Source organism: Phascolarctos cinereus, unplaced genomic scaffold, assembly GCF_003287225.1.
Source record: "Phascolarctos cinereus isolate Bilbo 61053 unplaced genomic scaffold, phaCin_HiC Scaffold_1;HRSCAF=81, whole genome shotgun sequence".
NCBI classification, from domain to species: Eukaryota; Metazoa; Chordata; class Mammalia; order Diprotodontia; family Phascolarctidae; genus Phascolarctos; species Phascolarctos cinereus.
In genome coordinates this window covers 52597520-52623206 of record NW_027555514.1, presented here as the reverse complement: position 1 = coordinate 52623206, position 25687 = coordinate 52597520, and the positions used below count along the sequence as shown (strand labels likewise).

The 25687-nt window shown below is 38.1% G+C and overlaps 1 protein-coding gene across 4 annotated transcripts in view; it reads left to right on the top strand.

Annotated features, from left to right (window-relative positions):
- The window catches only part of NMT2 (N-myristoyltransferase 2), an 89147-nt gene that overhangs the window by 41121 nt on the left and 22339 nt on the right, over nucleotides 1-25687 (top strand). For all 4 annotated transcript variants that reach the window (XM_020987496.2, XM_020987497.2, XM_020987499.2 and 1 more), the window contains exons 3-8: nucleotides 2046-2190; nucleotides 7993-8111; nucleotides 8216-8307; nucleotides 8451-8567; nucleotides 12259-12429; nucleotides 17997-18105. In XM_020987496.2, the coding sequence (XP_020843155.1) occupies nucleotides 2046-2190; nucleotides 7993-8111; nucleotides 8216-8307; nucleotides 8451-8567; nucleotides 12259-12429; nucleotides 17997-18105 (753 nt within the window). The remainder of the gene's footprint in view (nucleotides 1-2045; nucleotides 2191-7992; nucleotides 8112-8215; nucleotides 8308-8450; nucleotides 8568-12258; nucleotides 12430-17996; nucleotides 18106-25687) is intronic.

Below are 25687 nucleotides of genomic sequence, written 5' to 3'. Positions count from 1 at the left end.
GCTCAGCAAGGATTAGTGGCATCTAAACTCAGAGAAATGGAGTATTTTTTTCTTTTTAACCATAATTTGAAAACACTTAAAAAACAATGGAGAATGTTTTCAGACTAAGGAACTTTGAAACTTGGTGTATATTTTGCTTTAGATTGGCAAGGAAGAATGTTTCCCAGTGTTTTGGGAGTGGGGGAGGAGGAGATAGTTGTGGAAGATCTTTATATGAAAGGAATTACTTGACTTTCTGGCTGTTAGAGAGTTTCTTTGGAGAGAAATAGGGAGGTTAGATTCAGGTGAGATAACAGAATTTTCAGTGTGAGCATTTACAGTTCAGAAATTGGCAAACACTGAAGATTAGGGCTTGATTTATTGTTTTATAGATTGGCTTTACTTTAAAAAGTGATGGAGAAAATGTTAATAAAAGTGTGTTGTGCACAGTTTTTTACTGGAGAGCTAGTTGTTACACATTTACCAATTATAGCCCTGGAAAAGAATAAGCAAGTAGGACTTTTTAAAAAAAAAAGTTATATCCAGTTGCTTTTAAGGTTGTAATAAAGAAGCTTACTTAGTCTAGAACAGGGGATCTTAATTTGGGGTATGTGAGTTCTTTTTTAAAATAATGATATAATTAGTTACCTTTATAATCTACGTATTTTATTTTATGCATTTAAAAGCATTTTTCTGAGAAGGAATCTCCCTGGGCTTCCCCAGACTCTCAAAAGAGTCCCATGGTACAAAAACAAAAACAAAAAAAGTCCCCCGATCAGTTTAGAATTATTCATATTTTTCTTCCACTTTCAAGTTGAACAAAACTTTAACCCAGCTGCCATGTTTCAGTATAATTAATTTACTAAGCAACACACAATGCTAAAATATAGCACATATGCCAAGGACATAAAGATGAAAACAAGAGAATCATGGCCATCAGTTGCTTACAGCCATTTCTCTATGCCTAGAATACATTTCCTCCTCTCTGTGCCTAATACGAAACCTTTATTTTCTTCAAGACTGAAGTATTGGGAACACTTTCTACAGGAAACTATTCCTGATACCCTCAACTGCCAGTATCTTTCCTCCCTAACCTTATGTGGGTATGTGGTGTTTTGCCCTATAGAATGTAAGCTTCCTGAGGGCAGGTACTATTTCTTTTTTGTCTTTATATCCCCAGTTCCTAACACAATGTCTGATAGCTGGTAAGCTCTTAAGAAATGCTGTTTGAATTGTGCTGTGACTAACTTTGATAGACCTTGGCAATGCAAGGATGTAAGACAACTCCAAAAGACTCATGATGGAAAATACAGTCCACATCCAGAGAAAGAACTATGGAGTCTGATTGCAGATTGAAGCATACTATTTGCGCTCTCTCTCTCTTTTTTTTTTGTTTCTTCTTTTTTGTGATTCCTCCCATTGATTCTAATTCTTCTTTACAACATGACTAATATGAAAATATGTTAAAAAAAATATATGTATATATATATTTACCATCTTGGGATGGGGGGAGGGAAAGGAGGGGGAGGAAATTTGGAATCCAAAGTCTTATGGAAGTGAATGCTGAAACCTAAAAATAAATAAATATTTTTAAAAAGAAGAAATGCTGGTTGATTTATACTTTCTGTTGCTTTCAACAGAATACACACTCTCCTCATCTCTCACCCCCGATACACTGCTTTTGCAAGTTGCTGAACCAGGAGTGGTTGACAGACTGTAATGTTATGGTATCTTTTCCCACAGTAATCCTTTTTTACTTCTCCCAATATATATTTCCAATTTGCAAATGAGTAGCAAACTGAAATAGAAAGTAGGCTGATTTGCATAGGCTTATTAAATAGCTTATTGTCATTGTTGAATTCAAAATTCTGGAACTGCTAATGTCAGCTTATATGCCAATTGTAAATAAAACTAACACATTAAAATACAGAATTCACTCAGTAGATTTGTGCTCTTAAAAGGTAAGGTACATTTCATCTGGTAGATGCCATCTTTAGAAGTATAAATGGATACATTTGTGCCTGTCACACTGAACTCATTGCTTCTCTGTGTTTTTGTCTACACAGAATCCGGCCATTCCAATGCAGAAGCTTCAGGATATTCAAAGGGCGATGGAACTTCTCTCTGCATGTCAGGGCCCCGCCAAGAGTATTGATGATGCTAACAAACGGAAATATCAGTTTTGGGATACACAACCTGTACCCAAGCTTCGTAAGTTGTTTTTCTTCTTAAATAAAAGTAAAGCTAAGATAGTTAGCATTTATTTCAGCCATGTGACTTGCGAAATTTCTTGTAACAGACATTCATTTTTGTACTGTAATACTTTTTATCCAAATGTACAACTGTTTCATTTGTTTTTTTAAACCAGCATTTATTAAATGCCAACTATGTGCAGTCCATTGGGCTAGGCACTAGAGGAGAGACAAAATTTAGCTACGACAAAGTCTCTGCCTTTGTGGAGCTCATAAGTCTGGTGGGGGGTAAGATACTACATAGATACCTATATTACATAGTGTTGCATGATAAGTTCATCAGAGAGATACAAAATATAATGCCATGTGAGATCCAATAAGAAAGATGTTAGCCACAAGAATTAAGGAAGGCCTCATGACAAAAGTAGCATCTGAATTTGATAGAAATTCTAAAGGCAAAGAGGGGATAGCACATCACAAAGAGGGGATAGCACATCACAGGTAACAGCTATGCAGATGGGAAAGCACTGGTTATGTTTGGGGGACTGAGTAGTTCACTTTGGCTGGAAGAGTACATGGAAGGGAGTAATATGAGAGGCTGGAAATACAGCCTGATGTTATATTGTAGAGAGACTTGAATGCTAGGCAAAGGAGTTTGAATTTCATTTAATGAGTAATAAGGAGCCAATTCAGATTTTTGAACAGTGATATGATGATGACCTCTAAGGTCCCTTCAAGCTCCAAATCTAGGATCCAGATCTGATCTTAAACATTAGTCTGGTTGGTGGTTGTCTTTCATTCTCAAAGAGGACCAAAATGAGATCACTATGTTAAAGTCAAGTTTCAGTGTGTCTAACTGTGGCTGATCAGACCAATACAAGTTTGGAAGGCTCTACTACAGGTCAGACACAAATAGTCCATGTGAACATCGGAAGTGGATTCTTGAAATTCGCCCATCTCATGTTTCTTTTGAACTACTTGAATTCTGCTTTGCTCATAGAGCACAGCACCTTCCCTGAGGGCACACTATGCTGGGCAGTCCTGTTCCATGTTGCAAAATTGCAGAGTTCATAAGAGAGACCTTGAGAGTATCATTGTATCACTTTTTCTGACCACCACGTGAGTGCTTGTCCTGTGTGAGCTCTCCATAAAAGTCTTTTTGGCAAGCATACATTTGGCATTCGAACAGTGTAGCCAGCTCATCAGAGTTGTGCTCTCTGCAGCAGAGATCCAGATCTGTGCTCAAAGATTAGTTTCAAATCAGAGGAAATGATAGGTTGGAGAAAGGGGAGAGTGGAGGTGACTATTTGTTAGGATATTTAGAAAGGAAAGGTAGTGAAGCAAAGTACATTGTTGAAACTTGGTAACTTGTGAACATATAAAGTAATAGAGAGGCAAGTATGGAAGATTTCAAACATGGAAGCTTGGGTGAATGGTGTTACTGGCAGAACAGTCCAAAGAGTGTGGCCAGGTTGAATTTGAGGTTCTTATAAAATATCAGCTAGAGGTGTCTGTAGAGATGTATCAGCTACAGATGTGGGTGTGAAATTCAAACATGAACTCAGCACCAATGATAGAAAATGAGGCGTTATCTATATAGTGGTAGTCACTGAAATCAAGGTTGATTAAATTACCAAGGGAGAGAGCAGAGGGAGAAAGAAGACTGTCAAGAACAAGGCCTTGGAGAACACCTCTCCTTAGGAGGCAGGAAGAAGATGAGAATGCAATAAAAGAGTAGTCAGAAGGTAGCCAAGGGAGAGTGTGGTCAAAAATATTCTGTTCCACAGAGTGGATAGACAGTTGTAGGAGTGAAAAAAGGTGGCTACTGATTAGGTGACTGGTCAGATTTTGAGGGAGATATTTAGAATGAGTAGTGAAGGCAGAAGACAGTGTGCAAAGGGTTGAAAAGCTACTGATGAGGAAGGGAAAGCATTTGCTGTAGGTGATGTTTTTAAGGTTAGCAAAGACTTTGGGCAGTCACTTCGTTTCTCTGGGCCTTAGTTTCCTCAACTGGAAAATGAGAGATTGAACTAGATGACTACCAGTGTAGCCCTAGTAGCGCTAAATCTTTTGAGGGTGTTGCAAATTTTTATGAGGGGGATTTGGAGGTAAGGGAAATGGTGATGGTTTTAAAAATACAATAGCATCAAAGCTGTGTGTTGTTTTTGGTTTGGGGTTTGTTTTTTTTTTTAAATAGAGGTGGAATAAGTTTAGTCTAAGTGGGAGAGGTGAAATGATGGGAAGTTGTGACTAGAGATAATTTTGAAATTCAGGATTTCTGTTAAGCCATTTTTCAGTCATGTCTAACTCTCCATGACTCCATTTGGAGTTTTCTTGGCAAAGATACTGGAGTGGTTTGCCATTTCCTTCTCCAGCTCATTTGACAGATGAGAAAACTGAGGCAAAGAGGGTTAAAATGACTTTGCTCAGGATCACATAGCTAGGAAGTGTCAGAGGCTGGATTTGAACTCAGGAAGATGAGTCTTCCTTGACTCCAGGCCTGGAGCTCTATCCACTGTGTCACCTCGTTGCCCAAAAGTTGAGAACACTGAAGTCTAAAGTATGACACTGCTGGTGTGTGGCTGAACCAGGTGGAAAGGGAGTTCATTAGAGTTGAGACATAGGATTTAAGAGGAAAGAAGAGAGCTACAGTAATAGTAACTTAGCCTCAGAGAATTTATCGTGATACAGTCAGGAAGAAGTGTCCATAGTCCTGAAATATCATGGTGTAAATGAAAAAAGAAAAACTGCCTCTCTCTGATTCATTTGGTAGAGTTCATTAGATGCTTGTTCTGTGTGCGCTTGTGCATTCTTGGCACCTCATAAGCTCCTTGTGAGGCAAGAGTTTTTTCAACAATATAAATGAGCTGCTTTTGTTTTAGTTGTCACTATGGGAGTTGCAGAGGTTTGGGGATGAATGAAATGCTTAGTCTGGTTGGCATCCTAGAAGGGAAGGCAACTTATGTGAAAAAGATCTGTGGGGTTTAGTGGGTTGCAAGCTCAGTATGTCAGCAGTGTGCGATATGACAGTCCCCACAGCTAATGTAATCTTTGATTGCATTAAAAAATATATTAACTTCCAGGAATAGCGAAGTGATGGTCCTGCTGTACTCCACCCAGATCAGACCACACCTTGAGTACTGTGTTAAGTTCTAAGTGCCGCATTTTAAAAAGGACACTGAAAACTTGGGGGGCATTTAAAATAGTAAAAAAAAAAATCCATGCCTTATGAAGACCTGGTGAAAGAACTGGGGAGCTTTAGCTTGGAGAAGAGAAGACTCAGAATGGACATATCTACCAGTTGCCTTTAAGTCTTTGAAAGGACAGAAGGAGGATCAAAACTGTTCCCTTTTCACCAGAAAGCAGAACTGGAGCAACAGGTAGAAGTCCCAAAGAGGCACATTTAGGCCTGAGGTCAGGAAAAATTTTCTACAATTGGAACTGCATAGAAGTAGAGTGGGTTTCTATCAGACATAGTGGGCTCCCCAGCACTGGGGGAGAGGTCTTCAAGCAGAGACAGGAAGACTACCTTTTGTCAGGGGGCATTTTTCAGGTATGACTTGGGCAGTAGTCACTGAGGTCCCTTCCAACTCTGTAATTCTATGATGGGAAATAATTCCAAGATAACTGACTGATTTCAAAAATATTTTTAAACAGCTTGAATTGGTCCATCTGCTTGCATTTTTTCTTGAAGATTCTAGAAGGTAACCCCCTCCTTCACCTCTCCAGGTAGTATTAAATTACACTGACCTAAAGTTGAGTCTTTATTAGGATAGCTTTTTTTTCTTGTTCTGGCATCCTTTCTGGTCTAAATCTGTTGGTTTTAGCTGACCACTATTTGGCTTGCTGCATTTGGTACCATGTCAGTCACCAAGGTTCTGCTTAATAGTGAAGACAGTATTGCCCAGAAGATACCTAGCTCCCTTGGAACTTCTTGTATAAATTTAGGTCACTCACTACTTGGCACTAATCCTAAGGTGGTACTGGAGCCTCTAGAACCACTGAGACTAACCCAAGAGATTGGACCAACTAGGCTATTTGAAGCCATTCTGGGGGATAGAAATATAATGGCTTTAGGCTCAGCTGGCTCAAGTCAACAGAGTCCCTCATTTGGCATGTGGTCTGCTTTTTGGGGATGGGAATAAGGGTGGCAGGAGGGAAAGGTAGCCAGTTTAATTCATGGCTGTCAAGTATGATTCAAACTTTTGTAACACAGGAGTGGGGTTGCCTCTGGCTGCTGTGTCCCAAAGGAGATGACTTACGATAGCAATCCACAGGTATATCCCTAACACACACACACACACACACACACACACGATAATGAGGAATTTTTAATACCAGAGCTCAGGGGTATGGGCTGGAGATGCCCAGCAGCCAGTCAAAGCTTTATCATCCAATTGCAATCACTTCTGGAGCCTGGGTATTGTGTTGATGGGGAATAACAAAGGTAAAGGTTCAGTAAGAGTTCAAATCAAGCTGTGATGATGAGAATGAGAAAGGTAGAAGCAACAAGAGCTGACCTCTCCAGCCCCTCCTCACCAGCATTACATGAGGAGATCAAGTGGAGAGGCGGGAAAAATTTTAATTCCACGGGTCCCTTCTGGCTCTAAATCCTGTGAATTACACATGTATAACTTTACCTAGGGAAAGATATTCTCTGCTGCTGAGAGACCCAGACTCATATTCTCTGATGATGCCAAGAGACCCAGACTCAGTCTGGCACTGTGTGCAGACAATGTATGCCATGATGATTTGGAGACATCACTTTTGTATTGCTCCTTCTCCACTGCTGAGCACAAGCCATACAAATAAGCTTTGCCTTCTCTTATCTGATAGCCAGGTGACAGTGTGTTTTGAGCCTGAAAGTATAGCTGGTGTGCTCAATCTGATGTTTCCTTGTTATGACAAGGGAGATAATCTTCATAATAGTTGTAATGTTTGGCATTTTAAGTTAATGGAGGATAGAGCTATATCTCTTAAGACACATTTCCAAAGTGCAGTATGGGAAGTCAGAATCTTTTTTGGGTATCTCATATCAGGCATGCATTACCAGTTACAGTGCTTCAGAGCATTTTCCTGGGATGAAATTTGAGGAGCTACTAAACCTGCTCCCTAATGGTAGGTTTTGACATTTCAATAGACTATGAGTTCACTTAATCATAAAATCACATAGTTGTAAGGGGCCTCAGAGGTCATCTAGAGTAAACCATATATGAACAGGAATCTTCTCTATTATACCACCAGTTCATATGATCAGTAAACATTTATTAAGTGCCTGCTATGTGCCAGGTACTGTGCTAAGTGCAGGGGATACAAAAAAACAACAAAAGGTAGGCCCTGTCTTCAAGGAGTCAACCCTCTAGTAAACACTTGAGTAAAGTTCTAATTGTTGGAATTTTGTTGTTGATGTTTTAGTTAAAGCAACCCTAAATCTGCTTCTACAAAATCCTATACGTTATTCTTTGTGCCCTTTGGAGACAAGCAAGTCTGATCCCTCTTACATATGATAGTCCTTCAAATATCTGGATATAGATGTTGTGTCTGCTGTCATCCTCCTTCACTCCTATATACACATCTTTTCTTCTCCAGGCTAGACATAACTAGTTGGTCAAACAATTCATCAACAGATTATTTATTAAGTACTTACTACATGCCAGGCACTGGAGATATAGATCTAAAGAATGAAACAATCCCTACTCAGAAGGAGCTTAAAATCTAATGGGGGAGAATATTAAATATTTTAAGTAGAGTTAGGCCAAAATTTTAAATGGCTAAAATGGTCCGTAAAGAAAACTTTTCTTTCTCTCTCTTTTTTAAACAGATGAAGTAGTTACATCGCATGGTGCAATTGAACCAGATAAGGACAACATCCGTCAAGAACCATATTCTTTACCCCAGGGTTTCACATGGGACACCTTAGACTTGAGCAATCCTGAAGTAGTGAGTAAAACAGTTATTACTTTGAACAATTTACCTGAGTAAAGCAGTTGTGAGCTGACTTTGAAAGGTAGAGATGTAACACATCTTTTGTCTTCCGCTCACAGCTCAAGGAACTGTATACATTGTTAAATGAAAATTATGTAGAAGATGATGACAATATGTTCAGGTTTGATTACTCCCCTGAGTTCCTCTTATGGTGAGTAACAAGTTGCATTTGCTATTCCAGGGAGCTGTGCACATGAGTTGTCATTTTGAGAGGGAAGGCCCCTCTTTTTTTTTTCCTTTAAATCTATCCATAGACCTTAATTTGCTTTTCCTTTGTCTCTGAACTGATTTTAGGGCTCTTCGTCCTCCAGGCTGGCTGCCTCAGTGGCACTGTGGAGTTAGGGTTTCTTCAAACAAAAAACTAGTGGGGTTCATAAGTGCCATTCCGGCTAGCATTCGGATTTATGACAGGTATATATCAAATCTTAAATATGTATTTTTGTACTTGCACAAAAATGATCTCTTTACTGTGATAATTTTGACATCAAGGGCTAGGAAGTACGGGATCTACTGTATCCTACCCACTTCCTCCAAGCATTTTTATGCAGATGAAATTAGGTAAAAATGAGTGTTATGGATAGCCTTGTAAGTACTGAAAGGCAACATGTTGCACAGGTATATGAGTAGAAATAGGAAGAGCAGTTCTACTTAATTTGCCTTAGAAGGAAGATAGTGGAAATTTAATATTTTAGCGTGTGTAAATATAAACAGGTATATATTTGTGTGTGTGTGTGTGTGTGTGTATTTATATAGCCAGTCTTTTGAGAGGCGGCATGAAATAATGCATAGAAGACTGGTCTGAAATCAGCAAGACCTGGATTCTTGCCTCTTATCCATACTGGCTTTGTAACTGACCCTGGGCAAGTCACTTAACTCTTAGTGCCCTGGGCAGCTAAGACTATCAGTTGCATAGTTGAAGAGGGAGTTTCCTTACCAGGAGCAAATTGATGAAATCACAAGTTTGGTGTAAAGAGAACAGTTGCAGATCTGTATTGGTAGAGAAGTGGATCTCCAGACCTGGAGTTCCCCAGACCAATGAAATTGTAGGTTTGGGCTCTCCCTTTTCTTCCCACCCCCAAATACGTGTATCTTTGTCCTTTACTAAATTCCTACTTCATTGCCTCATTGTAGGCTCTCAAGCCTGGAGATAAACTCTCATCCAAAGACCAATAGTTAAATTTAGAGGTGCTTATCACAAAAGGTTGGTCAGAACCCCTGATGGTTCTTGATATTTAAATGTTTCCTTTGTTTTTTTGTGGGTTTTTTTTATGATGGATTTTTTTGCCACAGCAGTTCAGAAAATAAGGTGGGGGGGGGGGTTTGTGATCTGTACTAGTAGGAAAACCTGCATTGATGAAATCCTGGATGTTTTGTAGTGTTCAAGCATTTTCATTATTCAGTTAAGGGAATATGTGTGTCCATGTTTAGGTCTTTTTTCTTTTCTTTAAAACACCCACTGATAGTTTCTTCTTCTTCCCTGCTGGCTGTCTTCCTGAATTGCCACCCAAGCCATCAGCAATGTGGGGGAGCCCAGTGTAGGTGTCCCAGTTTACTATATTCTAGGGGCTCCATTGCTCCCTATTGGCAGGAAAACTTGACTGTTGTCATTATGAGTGAGGTTTTCCAGTCCACTAAACATACAGGGCTTGCCTATACAATAAGGTGACTAAAATGTTAACATGCTTCCAAATGAGTGTTGTCCTGTTCAGAGCAGTCACCGGGGAAGGTCTGTGTTCCATTGTCACTGCCATTGTTTAAAATGCTCAAAGCTCCTCTTGAGGAATTAGTTTCAGGGATTTTGGCACATTCTTGGAAAGACTTGGAATCAGGAGAGACCTGGACTTAAATACTGCCTCTGTGCAACTGTGGGCAAGTCTTAGAGACTAGACCTTAAAAAAAAGATTAAAGTAAATTAACTGAAGAAACATAATATTGTGTTTATAGCAGAAGAATGGGAAAAAATCATAACTTGGAAAAAATAATTTTATAGACAGATGGAGGAAAATATAAACCTTGCATAACTTCAAATGTGAATGGATTAAATAATACAATAAAATGAAAAAGAGTGACAGATTGGATAGGAAAATAACCCCACAATCCACTGGCTATAAGAAACATATTTTAAAAAGCAAAGATGTAGGGGCAGCTAGGTGGCCCAGGGGATAGAGGGCCGGCCCTGGAGTCAAATCCGGCCTCAGACACTTCCCACTTACTAGCTGTGTGACCCAGGGCAAGTCACTTAACCCCATTGCCCAGCCCCCCCCCCAAAAAAAACCCCCCCAAAACAAAAAAAAACCCAAAACAACAAAGATGTATACAATATAAAACTGAGGAGATAGAAAAAATTTGCCCTGCAAATCTTAGAGCTTTTCTGAGCCTCAAGTTCCTGAGCTATTAAAATAGTGATAATACAGTACATTTCAAAAAGTATTTACTAAGTACATACTGTGAGCTAAGAACTGAGGATTCAAAGACAAAAATAGCCCCTAGCCTATAATACCTATAGTTCCTATATCCCAGAGTAACTGTGAAGTTCAGATGAAATTATTATATGTAACATGTTTTCCAATATTTGAAGAGCTATATGTTAGCTGTAATTATTCTTTTAAATATCCTCATGCTGGCATATAATTATAGATTTGATTTTTAGAAGTAGCCAAGAGTTATTTAGAGACAAATTTTATAGATGAGGTGGGTGACTGAGCTGGGTAAAATTAGAACCATGATTTTTCTTGTAAGGTTCTGATAGCAATTCCCAAAGATAAACTCTGGGACATGTCTTGGGTGGTTAGTATCTTAAGTGTTTAGCTTCTCATGAGGATGGCCATGCAGGATAACTTTCATTTAGGATATGCTTATTAAATAAGTCTTCATGCTTTATCAGTCACATGTTGATTAACATTAGAAGGATAATCTAGATCATGTGGCCCTCTAGGTCCTGTGACTAAATCCAAACTTCATAGAACAAATCCCCTTAATAAAAGGATCTGTTCTGTAAAACTTGGACTCAGTCAAAAAGCCCTACCCAGGGACATAGAAGGCCAAATACAGCCTCAATGCTGAAGGTTCCCCACCCCTGCCCTAGGTCCTAGGCTAGGCTGTAAAAGTAGGGTTAATTCTACAATGTCTTTGAGCCAAGTGGAAAGGAAACACAGTCCAGCCATTGTTTTCATCAAATCAGGGACGAGTTTCCTGAGAATTAGGGCACCAGGTAGGGTTCAGACTATTATCTGATATCTTCTTTAACTTGAAGAGAAATGGGTTACCCAAGATTCTCAATTGCCAAAGCTTGGCGTCTTTGAAATTCTTTAAATGATTCAAATTGGGCCATATCACCATCACAAATTTTAGGATTTCCTAAAGACTTTGCCTTGAAGGCATTTATTACACTATATTCAGGCAAAAAGAATATGTAGTAAAGGGTTTGTAATAATTTTAAGATTTTGTAAAATTAGCATTATTAAATTGTAAATACTTTGCAATCAAATTTATGCAAATGTATTATAAAACTTAATGAATCCATACTTATTAAAAAAGAAGTGATTTGCTATCCTAAGTTAGAGAAGTATATTAATTATAGAATGTTTTTTAAAATGAAATTCAACTTTATCATTTTTATGTACGTTGATTTTTAAAAAATTTTTTTTTGGGGGGGGGCTAGGCAATGGGGTTAAGTGACTCGCCCAGGGTCACACAGCTAGTAAGTATTATGTGTCTGAGGATGCATTTGAACTCAGGTCCTCCTGAATCCAGGGCCAGTGCTCTATCCACTGTGCCACCTAGCTGCCCCTTATTTTTATGTACATTGAGTAAAAAGAGTTAGTAGTGTTGCTAATAAGAGCTTGTTTATAATTACCATCATATGTTACAGTTTGGTGCTACTACTGAAATTAATGAAAAGTGGTTTCCCATAACAGTCTTGTGCTGTTTTGGCAAAGCTACTTTCACATAAAAGGTAAGTTTTCCGAATTGTCACAAATTCCAGATTGATAGAACCTTAGTTAATACACCTGATCCCCTTTAAAAAACCCCAAAGAATACAAAAGTTTATGGAAAAAAAATTTCTTGTGTTGTCCATAACTTTTGACAATTTGTTTCTTAGTGTGAAGAAGATGGTAGAAATAAATTTTCTCTGTGTTCATAAGAAGTTGAGATCCAAACGGGTAGCACCAGTGCTGATTAGAGAAATAACTAGAAGAGTCAACTTGGAGGGGATTTTTCAAGCTGTTTATACAGCAGGAGTAGTCCTTCCCAAGCCAGTGGCTACTTGCAGGTAAGGAGAACATTTTTTTGTCATTTAAGCCACCACTCTGTTTCCATTCCCATTTCCAAACTGAACACGTCTGCTGTGCTCAGGAAAAGCAGTGTCTAGGCATTTTAAAGCCATCATACTTAGTATTATATTTATTAGCATGCCATTCCTTTGTCCCCATCCATTTTTCAGAAGCAAATGTATGTGGGATGTGTTTTTCTTTTACTATTTTCTCCTTTCTATTGTGTTTGGCAAGCAGTTCCAAGAGCCATACTGAATACATGGTAACAGTGGATAAAAGAGGCATTAACAACTTTATTTACCAAAAAGGAAAAGTACATAAGCATTATTCACACCTTAGTCAGTTAGTAAGCATTTATTAAGTGCCTGTTATGTGCCAGGCACTGTGCTAAGTACTAGGGATACAAAAAGAAGTAAAAGACAGTCCCTACCCTCAAGGAACCTACAATCTGTGTACAGGATAATCAGGAAATAACTAAAAGAGGGAAAGCACAGAATTTAGAGCAGTTTGGTTTCCTTTACAAGATGTGATTTTAGTTGGCACCTGAAGGAAGTAGGGAAAGCAGGTGATACAGATGAGGAAGGTGAGCATTCCAAATATGGGGAACAGCCAGAGAAAATGCCCAGAGCTGAGAAATTGAGTATCTTGTTCATGGAACAGCAAAAAGGCCAGTGTCACTGGATCAAAGAATACATGGCAGAGAATTAATTACACGAAAGAAGACTGGAAAGGTAGCATGAAGCTAGGTTATGAAGGCCTTTCAGTACCAAACAGAGGATTGTACATTTGATCCTGAAGGTGATAGAGAGCCACTGGAGTTTATTAAGTAGGAAGGTGACATGATCAGACCTGTGCTTTGAGAAAAACCACCTTGGTGGCCAAATGTAGGATGGATTGGAGTGGGGAGAGATGTGAGGCAGGCAGACCCACCAGTGGATATTGCAGTAGTCCAGTCATGAGGTGATGAGGGGCCATCAAGGTAGTGGCTGTGTCAGAGGAGAGAGTAGGGTGTATTTAAGAGAAGCTGCAAAGGTGAAATCTACAGGCCTTGGCAACAGATTGGATATGAGAGGTGAGAGATTGTGAGGAATTTAGGGTGACTTCTAGGTTGGGAGCCTGATGGACTGGGAGGATGGTGTCTTCTATAGTAATAGGAAAGATAGGAGAAGGGAAGGCTTTAGGGGAAGAGAGGGTGAGCTCAGTTTTGGACATTTTGAGTTTAAGATGTCTACTAGACATCTAGTTCAAGAGATCTGAAAGACAGCTGGAGATGTAAGACTGGAGGTCAGCAGAAGGGTTGGGGCAGGATAGGCAAATTTAAGAATTAGAGAAATGATAATTAAAAATATAAGAGGTGCTGAGATTCCCAACTACTACTACTTAATATGAAAGCATAAGAGGAGAGGGCCCAGGAGAGAACCCTATGGGACAACAGTTAGAAAGTGTGACTTGATGAGGATCCAGCATAGGAAACCGAGCAGTAGTGTGAAAGGTAAGAGGAGAACCCAAAGAATGGTGTCCAGAAAACCTAGAGAGAATATCAAGGAGAAAGAGGGTGATCAGCAGTGTTAAAGGACTAGAGAGGTCAAGAAGCAAGAGAATTGAGAAAAGGTCCTGGGATTTGGAAATTGGTAATGATCTCTTTATCATCAGTAACTTTGAAGAGGGCAGTTTTGGTGAAATAAAGTCAAAATCTGACTTAAAGAAAGGAGTTAAAAGAAAGTGAGAGGAGAGAAAGTGGAGGCTCCTGTCTAGAAGGCAATGGCTTCTTAAGGAGTTTAGCCACAAAGGACAGAAGTAGGAAACAGCAGGGATCAAAAGATTAAGTGGTTTTTTTGAGGATGGGGGAGACATGGGCATATTTGTAGGCCCTAGGGGAGCAGCCAGCAGACTGTGAGAGACTGAAGATAAGTAAGAGAGTGGAGATAACAGAGGGAGAAGGCTGTTGGAAGAAATGGGGTGGAATGGGATCACTTGTGTGGTTAAAGGGGTTTGTGTGAGAACAAGAGTGAAGGAGGAAATAGTGCTGAAAGCATATGATGTGAGATATGCTGTTACTGAAGCCTTAAGATATTCTTTCAGGAAGATCCTATCTAGTCATCTTCCCTTGCTGCACCCCACATTTGTCTCTTCAATTTCTCTCTCTCTCTCTTAAAATATATAAACAAGTAAGACTCAGGTGTATGGTGCACATTCCATTAGTATCAAGGGACATTTCTTTTTTAAGGCAGATGTTTACTGACTGCTCAATCATGAAGGACAATATTTTTATTCATCAAAGAAACTAAAACAATGAAATTTTAAAAATTAAACTCTACTTAAATATATTACAAAAGGCTCCTTTTAATCAAATCCTTTTCCCCCATCCTAAAAATATAGATCAACCTTATGAGCCTTATGTTCTTAGCTAAAAAGGTGTCTCTCTGACTGGACCCTGAACCCCTACCTCCACATTTTACCATGATACACTAGTAATGGGGAGTTTTAAGAACTGGCATCAAAAGGCACATGCTTTTAAAATTCAAAATTTTAACTTTTCTCCTTTGCCAGTCAGAACCCCAGACCTATTTTCTGTGGGTTACAACAGAGAAAACAAAAAGGCCAGAGGAGTCAAAGTTGGGGGAGACATGTATATAATTGCTCCTTGGCTTGACTCTAACTGATTGAAGTGCCTGACCAAGACTTGGGGTCTCTTAAGGGAAACAAGGATGGAAAACAGCTAACTTGTTTCCACCAGCAAATGGAAATTAGCAGAAAAGTTAGGGCAGGATAGGTAGATTTGAGAGTCATCAGCAAAGAGAGAATAATTCAGTCCATGGGAGCTGAAGAGATTCCCAAGTACTACTACTTACTTTATGTAGAAGGATGAGAAGAGAGGACCCTAGGCCCCCTCAAGGAAAAGTGCCCCTAGGCAGGAGAAGCCAAATTGGAGAGAGTCTGAAAGAGAGTTGGCCATGGACCACCAGGTGACCAACTTATGAGTCATAGATCCTTCTTCCTCTCATCCCATACAGAGATTTGCAGGAGTGAAAGAAGGAAAATACAGGAAGCAGTAGGAGTAGCATCCATGGTAGCTACAGCAATTTGGGGAAAGTGCCACCATCCTAAGTTGGCTCTATGAGTTACTGGCATATTAAGTTGTGCCTAGGTTCACCTCATATTTACACCTATAATAAGAGGAGGTAGTTGAGCTAAAACTATGACATTAACGGATTCAGTTTCCATTTACATAAAATAAGAGCAAAGCCACATTAATTTCACAACTATGTTTTAAAAACCAGTAATAAAATCTAAGTACATAAATGGAAAAGTGATTGCAGAGGGTCACCAAGAAAATAGGAAAAGTAAAAAGTTTAAAATAATAAAATATTTTGAGAGCACATTTTAAAATACAAACAATTCACCTGTTTAGACTTTATAATGTCTAGCCAAAATAAACCTTGATTTTCAGTACCTATTTTCTTGGGTAACTATTGTTTAAAGATGTAACTTGGGGAAAATATTTAAAAATTTTCTAGTGTAAGGTTCTTCCATTGGGAAAGAAATGCCCCGTAAAAAAAAGTCTGTTGGAAACTTAATAATCTCAATCAGATGAACAAAATAAATAGTAAAAATAAGTCATGAAACCATAAGCTCCAAAATATTGCTAAGTAGAAAATACATGTACACAGATAAACTCTTGTGTCAATTTTCTTTTCCCTTTGTGTACTTACCAGGCTGTTGCTTTTTAAAATATAGAACATATTTTATTCTTAATGGTTTTGTTCACTTTGAAGTCTTCATAGTTGTTATTGTATGTTGTGGTACATTAACATACACATACACGCCATACTACATTCAGATATTCCCTAATCATTGAACATAGAGGCTGATTAGAGATTTTCAATTAAAGTAAAGCTACTATGGATATTTTTATGAAGATAATTTTTACTTTTTAGTAACATCCTTAAAATATAGGTTTAGTAGTAGCAGCTCTTACTGCAGGCTGCCAGATTGCTTCCCTAAAAGGTTCACAGTTACCTCTTCCTTTAAAATCTCATCAGCATGGTATTTTTAACAGCTTTTACCAATTTTGATGGGTATAAGATAACTACCTTTTTTTTGGTTAACAATTCTCTTACTTTCAAGTAGGCATTTTTGTTCCTTTAACATACAATGGCTCTTTAACCACTCATTAATGCCTTGGGGAATGGGTAGTAGTCTTATAAATTTGTGTGCTAGGTGTCTGATTTTTCTCAGATATATCTATTACAGAGAGGTAGCATGGAATAGTCTATAAGAGGGTCAGTCTTAGAAGCGGAGTAACCTGTGTTCCAGTCCTACTACTGAAATATGCTGGCTGTGAGACCATGGGCAAGTCACTTAACTTTGCATTTACCCCCAAGCAATTCTTTAAGACTTAAAGATGCAGAACAGATTCAAATTTATACCAGCAGAGGAAGTTCCCTACGACCACAAAATCAAAGGATTGAAAGAAACCAAAAAAAAATTGACGAGGATTTTTTTCAGTGTTTTTTCTTTTTATTTTGAACATATTGCTTATATTTCTACAAGCCAGATCCATCTTTATCTCCCAGAATTTCTTCCTTGAGTCAGTAAATAAGACTTTTTCTTTCAAATTTGACATCAATATGCCTTTCCTTTTTCTTCAGATGTTTTAATGTTGTCTTTACATTGAGCACATTGGAGTTTTTATAATTTATCCAATTGTTATATACCACTGACAAAATAAAGACCTATTCTGAGCTCTCATCATACGAGGGAGGTGACTCTGGGTTCCTGAAGGCTGAGTCATTGGAGTATAAGCCACTGGCAGTTGCTATTATGCTATCAAGGCTTTGAGCACAGGGCCAGGCATTTCTCATCTAAAGACATATGTAGCCAAGTTCAGAGGTTCATCATCAGCTTAGCCATGAGGGAATTGGCTTTTCAGGCATAGCAACTGAAACTGGTTATGAAGGCATTTGCTGTCTGAATGGGTGAAGGGAAAACTCACACCTTGGAAACCCTAAAGCCTTGAAATACCTAATTATGTGGTATGGGTTGTGAGTCTAAAAAACTGCTGTGCAATTTTCTCCAGTATTGATTGCTTTCTTCAGCATGATAGTCATGGGTTTTTCAAACACTAAACTGTTGCATACCTTTGTTTCTAAATGTTTTCTCCATTCTGTTCCATTGACTTAGTGTTTATCCACCCCCAAATCATTTTGATAATTACTGCCTTTGCTTTTCACAGGATCAGTGTTGGGGTTAAAGATCTTACTGAGCTGGGGTAATATTGATATTCCTTCTATAAATAACTTCAAGATTTACTTTTACAAAAGAAAGAAAGGAAGGAAAGTCAATATCTGTATCTTCATGGATACTAGGAATAATTTAGAGGTAAAAAGTGAATGAAAAATAACTTTCTTATGTCTATAGATTTTAGTGGTATACTGTTGAGCAACTGAACTAGGTCTTAAATAAACCATAGCGAAAGCTTTAGAGGAAGCATTGGACAACAAGAATAATGTTATAATGATATGAGAAATCAGATTTAAAAGTCTTTATTGCACTGTGTTTCCAGATACTGGCATCGATCACTAAATCCCAGAAAATTGGTAGAAGTGAAATTTTCTCACTTGAGTAGAAATATGACTTTACAGAGAACAATGAAGCTATACAGACTTCCTGATGTAAGTAAGAACAATTTGCAATTCTTCTGAGCTCAAACCGATGAAGCTTTGAGCTTAGAAAAAGGAATATTTATAGGGGTGTAAAAACATACTGAATGTTTGTGAAGGTGACATAGCGACAGGACCACAGAGGACACACATGCTAGCAGAGGTTGGCAAGTTTATTTTGAAATACCAGAGATTTTTAATGGCTTGATTATTCAGTTTGTGGTTGGACAGGACCAAACTCAGGAAATACAAGTCTTTCAGGGTATGAATTTGTCTATTGGAAAAGGAAAAGGGTGGACAAGTCCAGGCTCTTGCTATTTTAACTTCTTGGAATAAAAAATAAACCTTTTTTATAAGAGGCCTGTAGGAAGAGATATTTTGTCACCCATATCACTCATAAATCAAATAGCAATGTTCTTAGGATTAAACTGTTCAGAATTACTCTACTGACAATCACTTTTATAGCCAGGAGTTGCTAGCCCCAGCTTTGTGTTCTGGCATTTTGTTTTGGTTTTTGGTCCTTGACTATGTTTCTTACACAACTGTTCTTTGCTTTAGGTTGTTACAAAGTAACTGAGTACTGTGATTTTATTGGATAATAAGTGTAGAATGCAGCCATTTTCACCTTGAAAATGGTGAGGAATCTTTGTTCTTTGTAGTTTCTTTGGTTTTGGGGAGGCAGTGATTCACACACATGTAGCCCTTTTTTTTTTTTTAACAGTTTATAGAGCCCTTTCCTTACAACAGTTCTATTGTATATCCATTATATTATATATCCATTTTATAGACTTGGAAACAGAGGCCCAAGGGAGGCAAGAAGTGACTGGCCTAAGGTTACAAAGCTAGATCTTAGACCCAGCCCAAATCGTTGCACTACACCAGGTAGTATCTTGTTTGTCTGATAACAGAACCCCCAGCTTCAGGGGGGGGAATGACTAAATAGAGGAGACGAGACCCAAGTAGTTGGAGGATATAGAAAGTCTGTCACTTAGCATATCAAAGGGAAAGGATACTTTCTTTTCAGTTCAGTTAATTCTATTAGTGGAAGTAGTAGAATGAAAAATGATGATTCACTGTCTCTGAGTGAGTTGAAGGACAAAAGAGGAACTGAGGAGGAAAAGAAACCAGGCCAGGGATAAGGAAAAAGTCTCTAAGGCCAGGGAAGGGAGACGGGGCAAAAACATGGAGGCTTGAAAGGACAAAAATTGAGGTAGAGACAAAGGGACTTTGAAGCAGAAAGAGAAAGACACAAGCAAAGTGAACAGATGGACCCACTAACAAAGGCCATACCTTCATTACTAATCTAATAATTTTTTCATTGTTTTTCTTTGTAGCTACTTATGTACCCTACTAGGCTGTAAGCTCCAGGAGGGTAAAGATGTGATTTTACTAGGTATTTTTAGTCTACTAAGAGAGTCACAAGGAAACCCTAATCCTACAAGGTATAAAGGCATTTTACAGGAAGCAAAAAGGGAAAACCCCCTCATAATGTATCATTTGTTCTCAGTTACTCTTGTGACCAGTTGTGGTCCCAGACCTTCAGTTCCATTGTGACCACCAAGGTCTTAGAAGTAACACACAGGGATTCCTGGAATTTTCTAAGTACTTTATTGATACTACCTAGTTCTGGGGCAGTGGGGCTGATCCGCCCCACTTCTGTTCTGTTTAGCAACTCCTGTTCAGTAACTCTTTTCCTCCCATTTCTGTGATCCTGAAAGATGACTCACTTTTCCTCCCCCCTTCCCCCCCGACTCAGCACTGTAACATCCGAACTGGAAGTCCCACTTCTCTTGTTCTTCACTGGGGTTTGTACTTCATGTGCCAGTTTGGGTTTGGGAGTGAGAAGTGTCTAGTCGGTTGTTACCACCATAACCTTGTAGCAGTTCGAACTGCCCTGGCTTATTTGTTCTCGGTTCTTCCTCTAGTCATTCTGACAGTCTAGCCTGCTTCTGCATTTGTGTGGTCTTCTTGTGGCTGTCTCTTCCTTCTATTAATGTATAATAGCTTTCAGAGGCCATCCATTTCATCTTTTGAGTCTTCTGTCCTTGAGATAACATCTTGTGGTATTAAATTCTTAAAATAAAGCTGCTTCTTAAAGATAAAGCTAACAAAATTATTGCCAGTATCAGTATCACTGAGTGGGCCTTATAGTTCACATATTTGCATGGGAGGTAACTCCTGCCCAAGTCTTACCCATCCCTGCCTTCCACTAAGTCAGCCTTTTTGCCCATTTTAGTTTGGTTTTTTTTTTTTGGTTTGTTTTTTAGGCAATTGGCCTTAAGTGACTTGCCCATGGTCACATAGCTAGTAAGTGTCAAGTGTTTGATCTGAGGCCACATTCAAACTCAGGTCCTCCTGACTTCAAGGCTGGTACTCTATCTACTGTGCCACCTAGCTGCTCCTTTTTTGCCCATTTTAACTCTCAGCTTGGTATTTCTATTCCTGCACCCAGAACCAGAGCCACCGTAACATGATCTGAAAAGAATGCAGAGTATCATGCATACAAAGTTTCTCTTGCCTTTGTTCACATAAGTAAGTTAAAGGATTTTAATGAATAATAATGATAACTATAACTTCCGTTTGTATTATGGTATCATTTGTATCATGATTGTGAGTTAGTACTCTTGGGCTCTTTCTCACCTTGACCACTCACTGTGACTTTGGGTAAAGTCCCTAAATCTCTCAGGGTTCTACTTTGTTCATCTCTAAAATAAGGAAGTTGAACTAGATGATCCATAGGAATTGCTTGGATATGCACCCTGCCCTTGCTATTTACAGCGGTCCAGAGGCAGGTTACTTCCCTTTTCTCATGCCTCAGATAGGAGGGTTGGACTAGATAAGGTCTGTTACAGTTCAGAGTCCTATGATCACCCCATTTTCCTTCCTCTTCCTTGACCTAATTGCCATTCATCACTCTCTTGAACAGTCACCCCGAGATCAAAGTGACTTGAATAACACAAGCTTAGAAAACATCAAAATCCTATTGGACAGGAGAATAGACAAGGCAGAGGGAAAAAGCCGCAGGAAGCAAACCCCCCCAAGAGCAGTTCTTGGTCAGTTTTGTCTGTAAGCTTCCAGTTTCCAGCACTACTTACAGGCAGACAAGCCTGCTCTCCATCATATAACTCAGCCTTTGGTCTGTTTTTAATGAACTTAAAAACCTTTAAAATAGATAATAAAAAACTTACAAAATAAAGAATAAAAATCTTACATAGAACTCTTAGCATTTAGTAAAGTAGAACCAGATAAATTCAAAGGAAGCCCCAAATATTTTGTCATAGGTCACTTCCAAGTCTGTCTATTTGCAACCATGTATCATCCTCTAATTTTGCATGACATCATATAGACCTTTCCATACTTCCTTGTATGCTTACTGTTTATCTTCTTACTGCACAATAATTTATACAGCCAAGCTTCAGTTGTCAGACATATAGATTGATTCCAATTTTTAAATTTTTTTCAAATAGTGCCACTCTAAGTATTTTTGTATGGATAGGTAGTCTTTTCCTAGTAATGAAAACAGTGGGTCAAAATACACGGTCTTTGATTTCACTTATATTGCGTATTGCTATGCCGTTCTCCTAATAGTTTGTCTGATACATACATCCCCACCCACAATGTTTTATTTAAAATGCCTGTTTCTACATAGTCTTGTCAACATTTTTGTCCTTTTGGTGGGTGATATTTAAGGGCTTGAATTTATCAAATCATTAAGGAATTTGAACATCTCATAGTAAAAGTTTGTATTTTGTCCTTCTAAAATTGTCTATTCTTGCCCCTTGATCATTGCTCCATTAGGGGATGTGTATTAGTAGTCATGAATATGTATCAATTTTTTTGTATAGCCTCTGTATGTCAGACTTTTGATACATTTAAAGAAAATTCTTTTTTTTCCAATCTGCTGGTGAGGGTTGTGCTTTTATTTTTGCATAATCCAACTTGTCAATTTTGTCTCTGATAATTATATTTGTTTGATTAAAATATCTGTCCTTTCCATATAGAGTTGAGACAAATACTTTTTGTCTGTTTTTTGTTTGTTTGTTTGTTTTTAGGCAGTTGGGGTTAAGTGACTTGCCCAGGATCACACAGCTAGTAAGTGTCAACTGTTTGGTCTGAGGTCGGATTTGAACTCAGGTCCTCCTGACTTCAGGGCTGATGTCCTATCCACTGCACCACCTAGCTGCCCTGAGATTGCTACTCTTTAAAAAGAGGAAAATAATATTTATGTAAGGAGGGTTTGAGGACTGTACAGCATGCTGGGATTTGTAGTTCAGAGGGATTCAGCCCTCTCACTAATGTGAGACTCTCATCATCTTTGAACCAGAAGGTGGACTTGTTTCATGCCTGCGAGTTCTTAATGGGATACACTGCGCCACCTAGCTGCTCCGTTTTTGTTTTTTATGGCTTTCCTATGTGTATGTGAATCATTGATCCAGTTTAGAATTTAGTAGAATTTAGTTTAACGTGGATCTCAAAACACTCCTTATAAAATAACATAGCTAGCTAGCAGATTTTATTGAATTCATTTTATTCCCCATTTTTAAAAATGTGGATTTATCAAATACTAATCTTGATAGACTGACACAAACAGTTCACTTCTTGGGTTGTGTGTGTTTATTTCTCTAATCTTTTATCTAGTATGTAACTCTTTTATAATTATAACTTCCTTATTAGGACATTTTATGATCTGGTAATGCTAGAATGCTCTTTTCCTGCTTTCTTTTTCACAATTTTTTGGTATATTTTTACCTGCCTATTTTTCCACATGAATTTTATTATGACTATCACAACTGGTGAGATAAGCTTTTAGTATTTTTATTAATAATGCATTTAAATTCTAAGATAATTTGGGATGTACTGACATTTCTACTATGCCCCAGTGAACTTGAGCAAGGAATATCCCTTTACGTTTCTTTAGTTATTTGATTTCTGTCAAAATCAGTTTTCTTTATATAGGTCTTTTGTAGGCCTTGATAAATTAATGCATAAATCTTGGGTGCATTATGTTATCATATATTTCTCTATCAATTTGCCTTTCTTTTTGGTTAGGTATAGGAAATGAAAATAATTTTGGTGGGATTATTTCATATCTTCTATAAGAAGTCATTTATTGACTGAAGTTTTTTTTTAAATAGCTAGTCTTTATCTGTAATAAATAATTTAAGCTCTTTGCTGATGCTTATTCTTTTAATTTCTATTTTATATCTTAATGCTATTTCCTAATTCTAAAGTTGTGTTTAACAGCACTAGTGATAAAACATCTGCCTTTAAAGGGACTATTTCTAGTGTTTCTCTATTGTACAAAATATTATTTGGTGGTTTCAAATAAATTATTTTTATCTAATGATGGCAATATCCTTGTAATCCTACATTTATTTGCTTATTTAAAAAAATTAATATAAATGATGATATTTTATTGAGGGTTTCCCAAAAGCTTTTTTATGTATCTGATAATATGTTCATGTAGCATTTGTTTTCATCTTGTTTGAATGGTTTATGTTTTTCTGGTAGTAAACCATCCTTGCTTCCATTTAACTTTTTAGTATGTTAATATATTCTGCCTGTGAGCAGTTTTTTTTTTATTTTTAGCATTTTTTGCGTGAACATTCTTTAATAATATTGGTCAACAGTCTTCTTTTACAGGTTTGTCTTTGTTCAGTTTGGGTACAATCTACAAATATTTATTTTGTGCACTCTATGTACCAGGCAAGGCATTAAGTGCTTGGGATAGCAAAAGAGGGAGAGTCTCTGCCCTCAAGGAGCTTACTATCTAATGAGGGAGACAACAGTAAAACAGATATGTACAGGATAAATAGGAAATAATTAAGAGGTAAGGCAGTGGAATTAAGAGGAGTTGGGAAAGGCTTCCTGTAGAAGGTAGGATTTTAGTGGGGACTTAAAGGAAGCCTGGGAGGTCAGTAGTTGGAGCAGAAGAGGAAAGCATTCCAGGCATAGAGGACAGCCAGAAAAGAACGCCCAGAGCCAAGAGATGGAGTATCTTGTTTATAAAATAACCAAGAGGTCAGTGTTGCTGGATCAAAGACTATGTGGCATGAAATAAGGTGTAAGACGATAGGAAAAGTAGGAAGGGAGGAGGGGCAGGTTATAAAGTGCTTTGAATGCCAAACAAAACATTGTGTATTTGCTTCTGGAGGAAGTGGGAGGCAGAAAGAGAGAGGGAGATGATCTTTAGGAAAATCACTTTAGTGACTGAATGGAGGATGGAATGGAGAGGAGAGAGACTTAAGGCAGGAAGATCTACCAGCAAGTTATTGTGATAATTCAGGTGTGAGGTGTTGAGGGCCTGCACTAGAAAGTGGCAGTGCCAGAGAAGGAAAGGAGCACATTCAGGAGAGGTAAAATTGAGAGGCCTTGGTAACAGCTGGGATGGGGGTTAGGGAGGAGGTAACAGATTGTGAGGCATTCAGGTTGACTTCTATAGCTTACAAGTTTGAGTGACTGGGAGGGCAGAGTTGTCCTGTATAGTAATAAGGAAGGTAGGGGTGGTGGGAAAGGTTAGGAGGAAAGATAATAAGTTCTCTTTTGGACATTCAGTTTGAGATGTCTGAAAGGCAGTTAGAGAGTCAAGGCTGGAGGTGGGCAGAGATAGGTAGGAAGTAGATTTGACAACCATCAGCATAAAGATGGCAGTTAAATCTGTGGGAGCTGGTGAGATCACCAAATGAAGTATTATGGAAGAGAAGAGGGCCTAGAACAGAACCCTGAGAGACATCTATGGTTAGAGGGTATATACTGACCTGGAGGAGATCACAGCAGAGGTAACAGAGAAGGAGAAGTCAGAAAGATAGGAGGAAAATCAGGAGAGAATGAGGTCCTGAAAACCTACAAAGAAGAGAGGATACAAAGTCAGAAATGAAAGTCCAGAGTAGAGGAAATCAACATGTCCACATAAGTATAGCCAAAATACAAGGATGAAAATTATATTTACCTCATCTCCCCCATTAGAAATGTGAATTCTTTGAGGGGGGAGACTAGTTGGTTTTGTTTTTGTATTTGTTTTTTCCTTTCTTTGTATCCTCAGCACTTAGCATAGTGCCTGGCAGAGAGTAAATAAATGTAATAAATGCTTGCTGACTGAAGGAACTGGATAGTTTAAATGCTTTTTCTGTCTAGGCTGACTGTATGCTGTAAACCTACTTGTTAAAAGTTCTGGGTCTGGTATTTTTGGCCAAGAAGTTCTTTAATGGCCCATCTTATTTCTCTTTCTGAGACTAGTCCATTCAGGTTATCTACTAGTTGTTTTGATATTTTGTATATTTTTATAGAATTGTTTAGTTTTTAATTTTTATATTATTAGCACACAACTATATATAGTAATCTGATATTTTTCTTGATTCCCCCCCTGCACTGTCATCTCTTCTCATTTTTAAATTTTGGACACTTGACTTTGCTTCTTAAGAAACTAGCCTTGTTAACTGTTTATTCTTTTTACTTGTCTTTTTTTTTTTAAATAGTTCTGGGCTTTATTTATCTACACAAATTTTTTTCTAATTTACAGTTGTTTTGCCCTGCTAGTCTTGGTTATATCTGTTTTCTGTTGGCTTGTTGCTTTTATATTTGCTGAGTTTTTCTA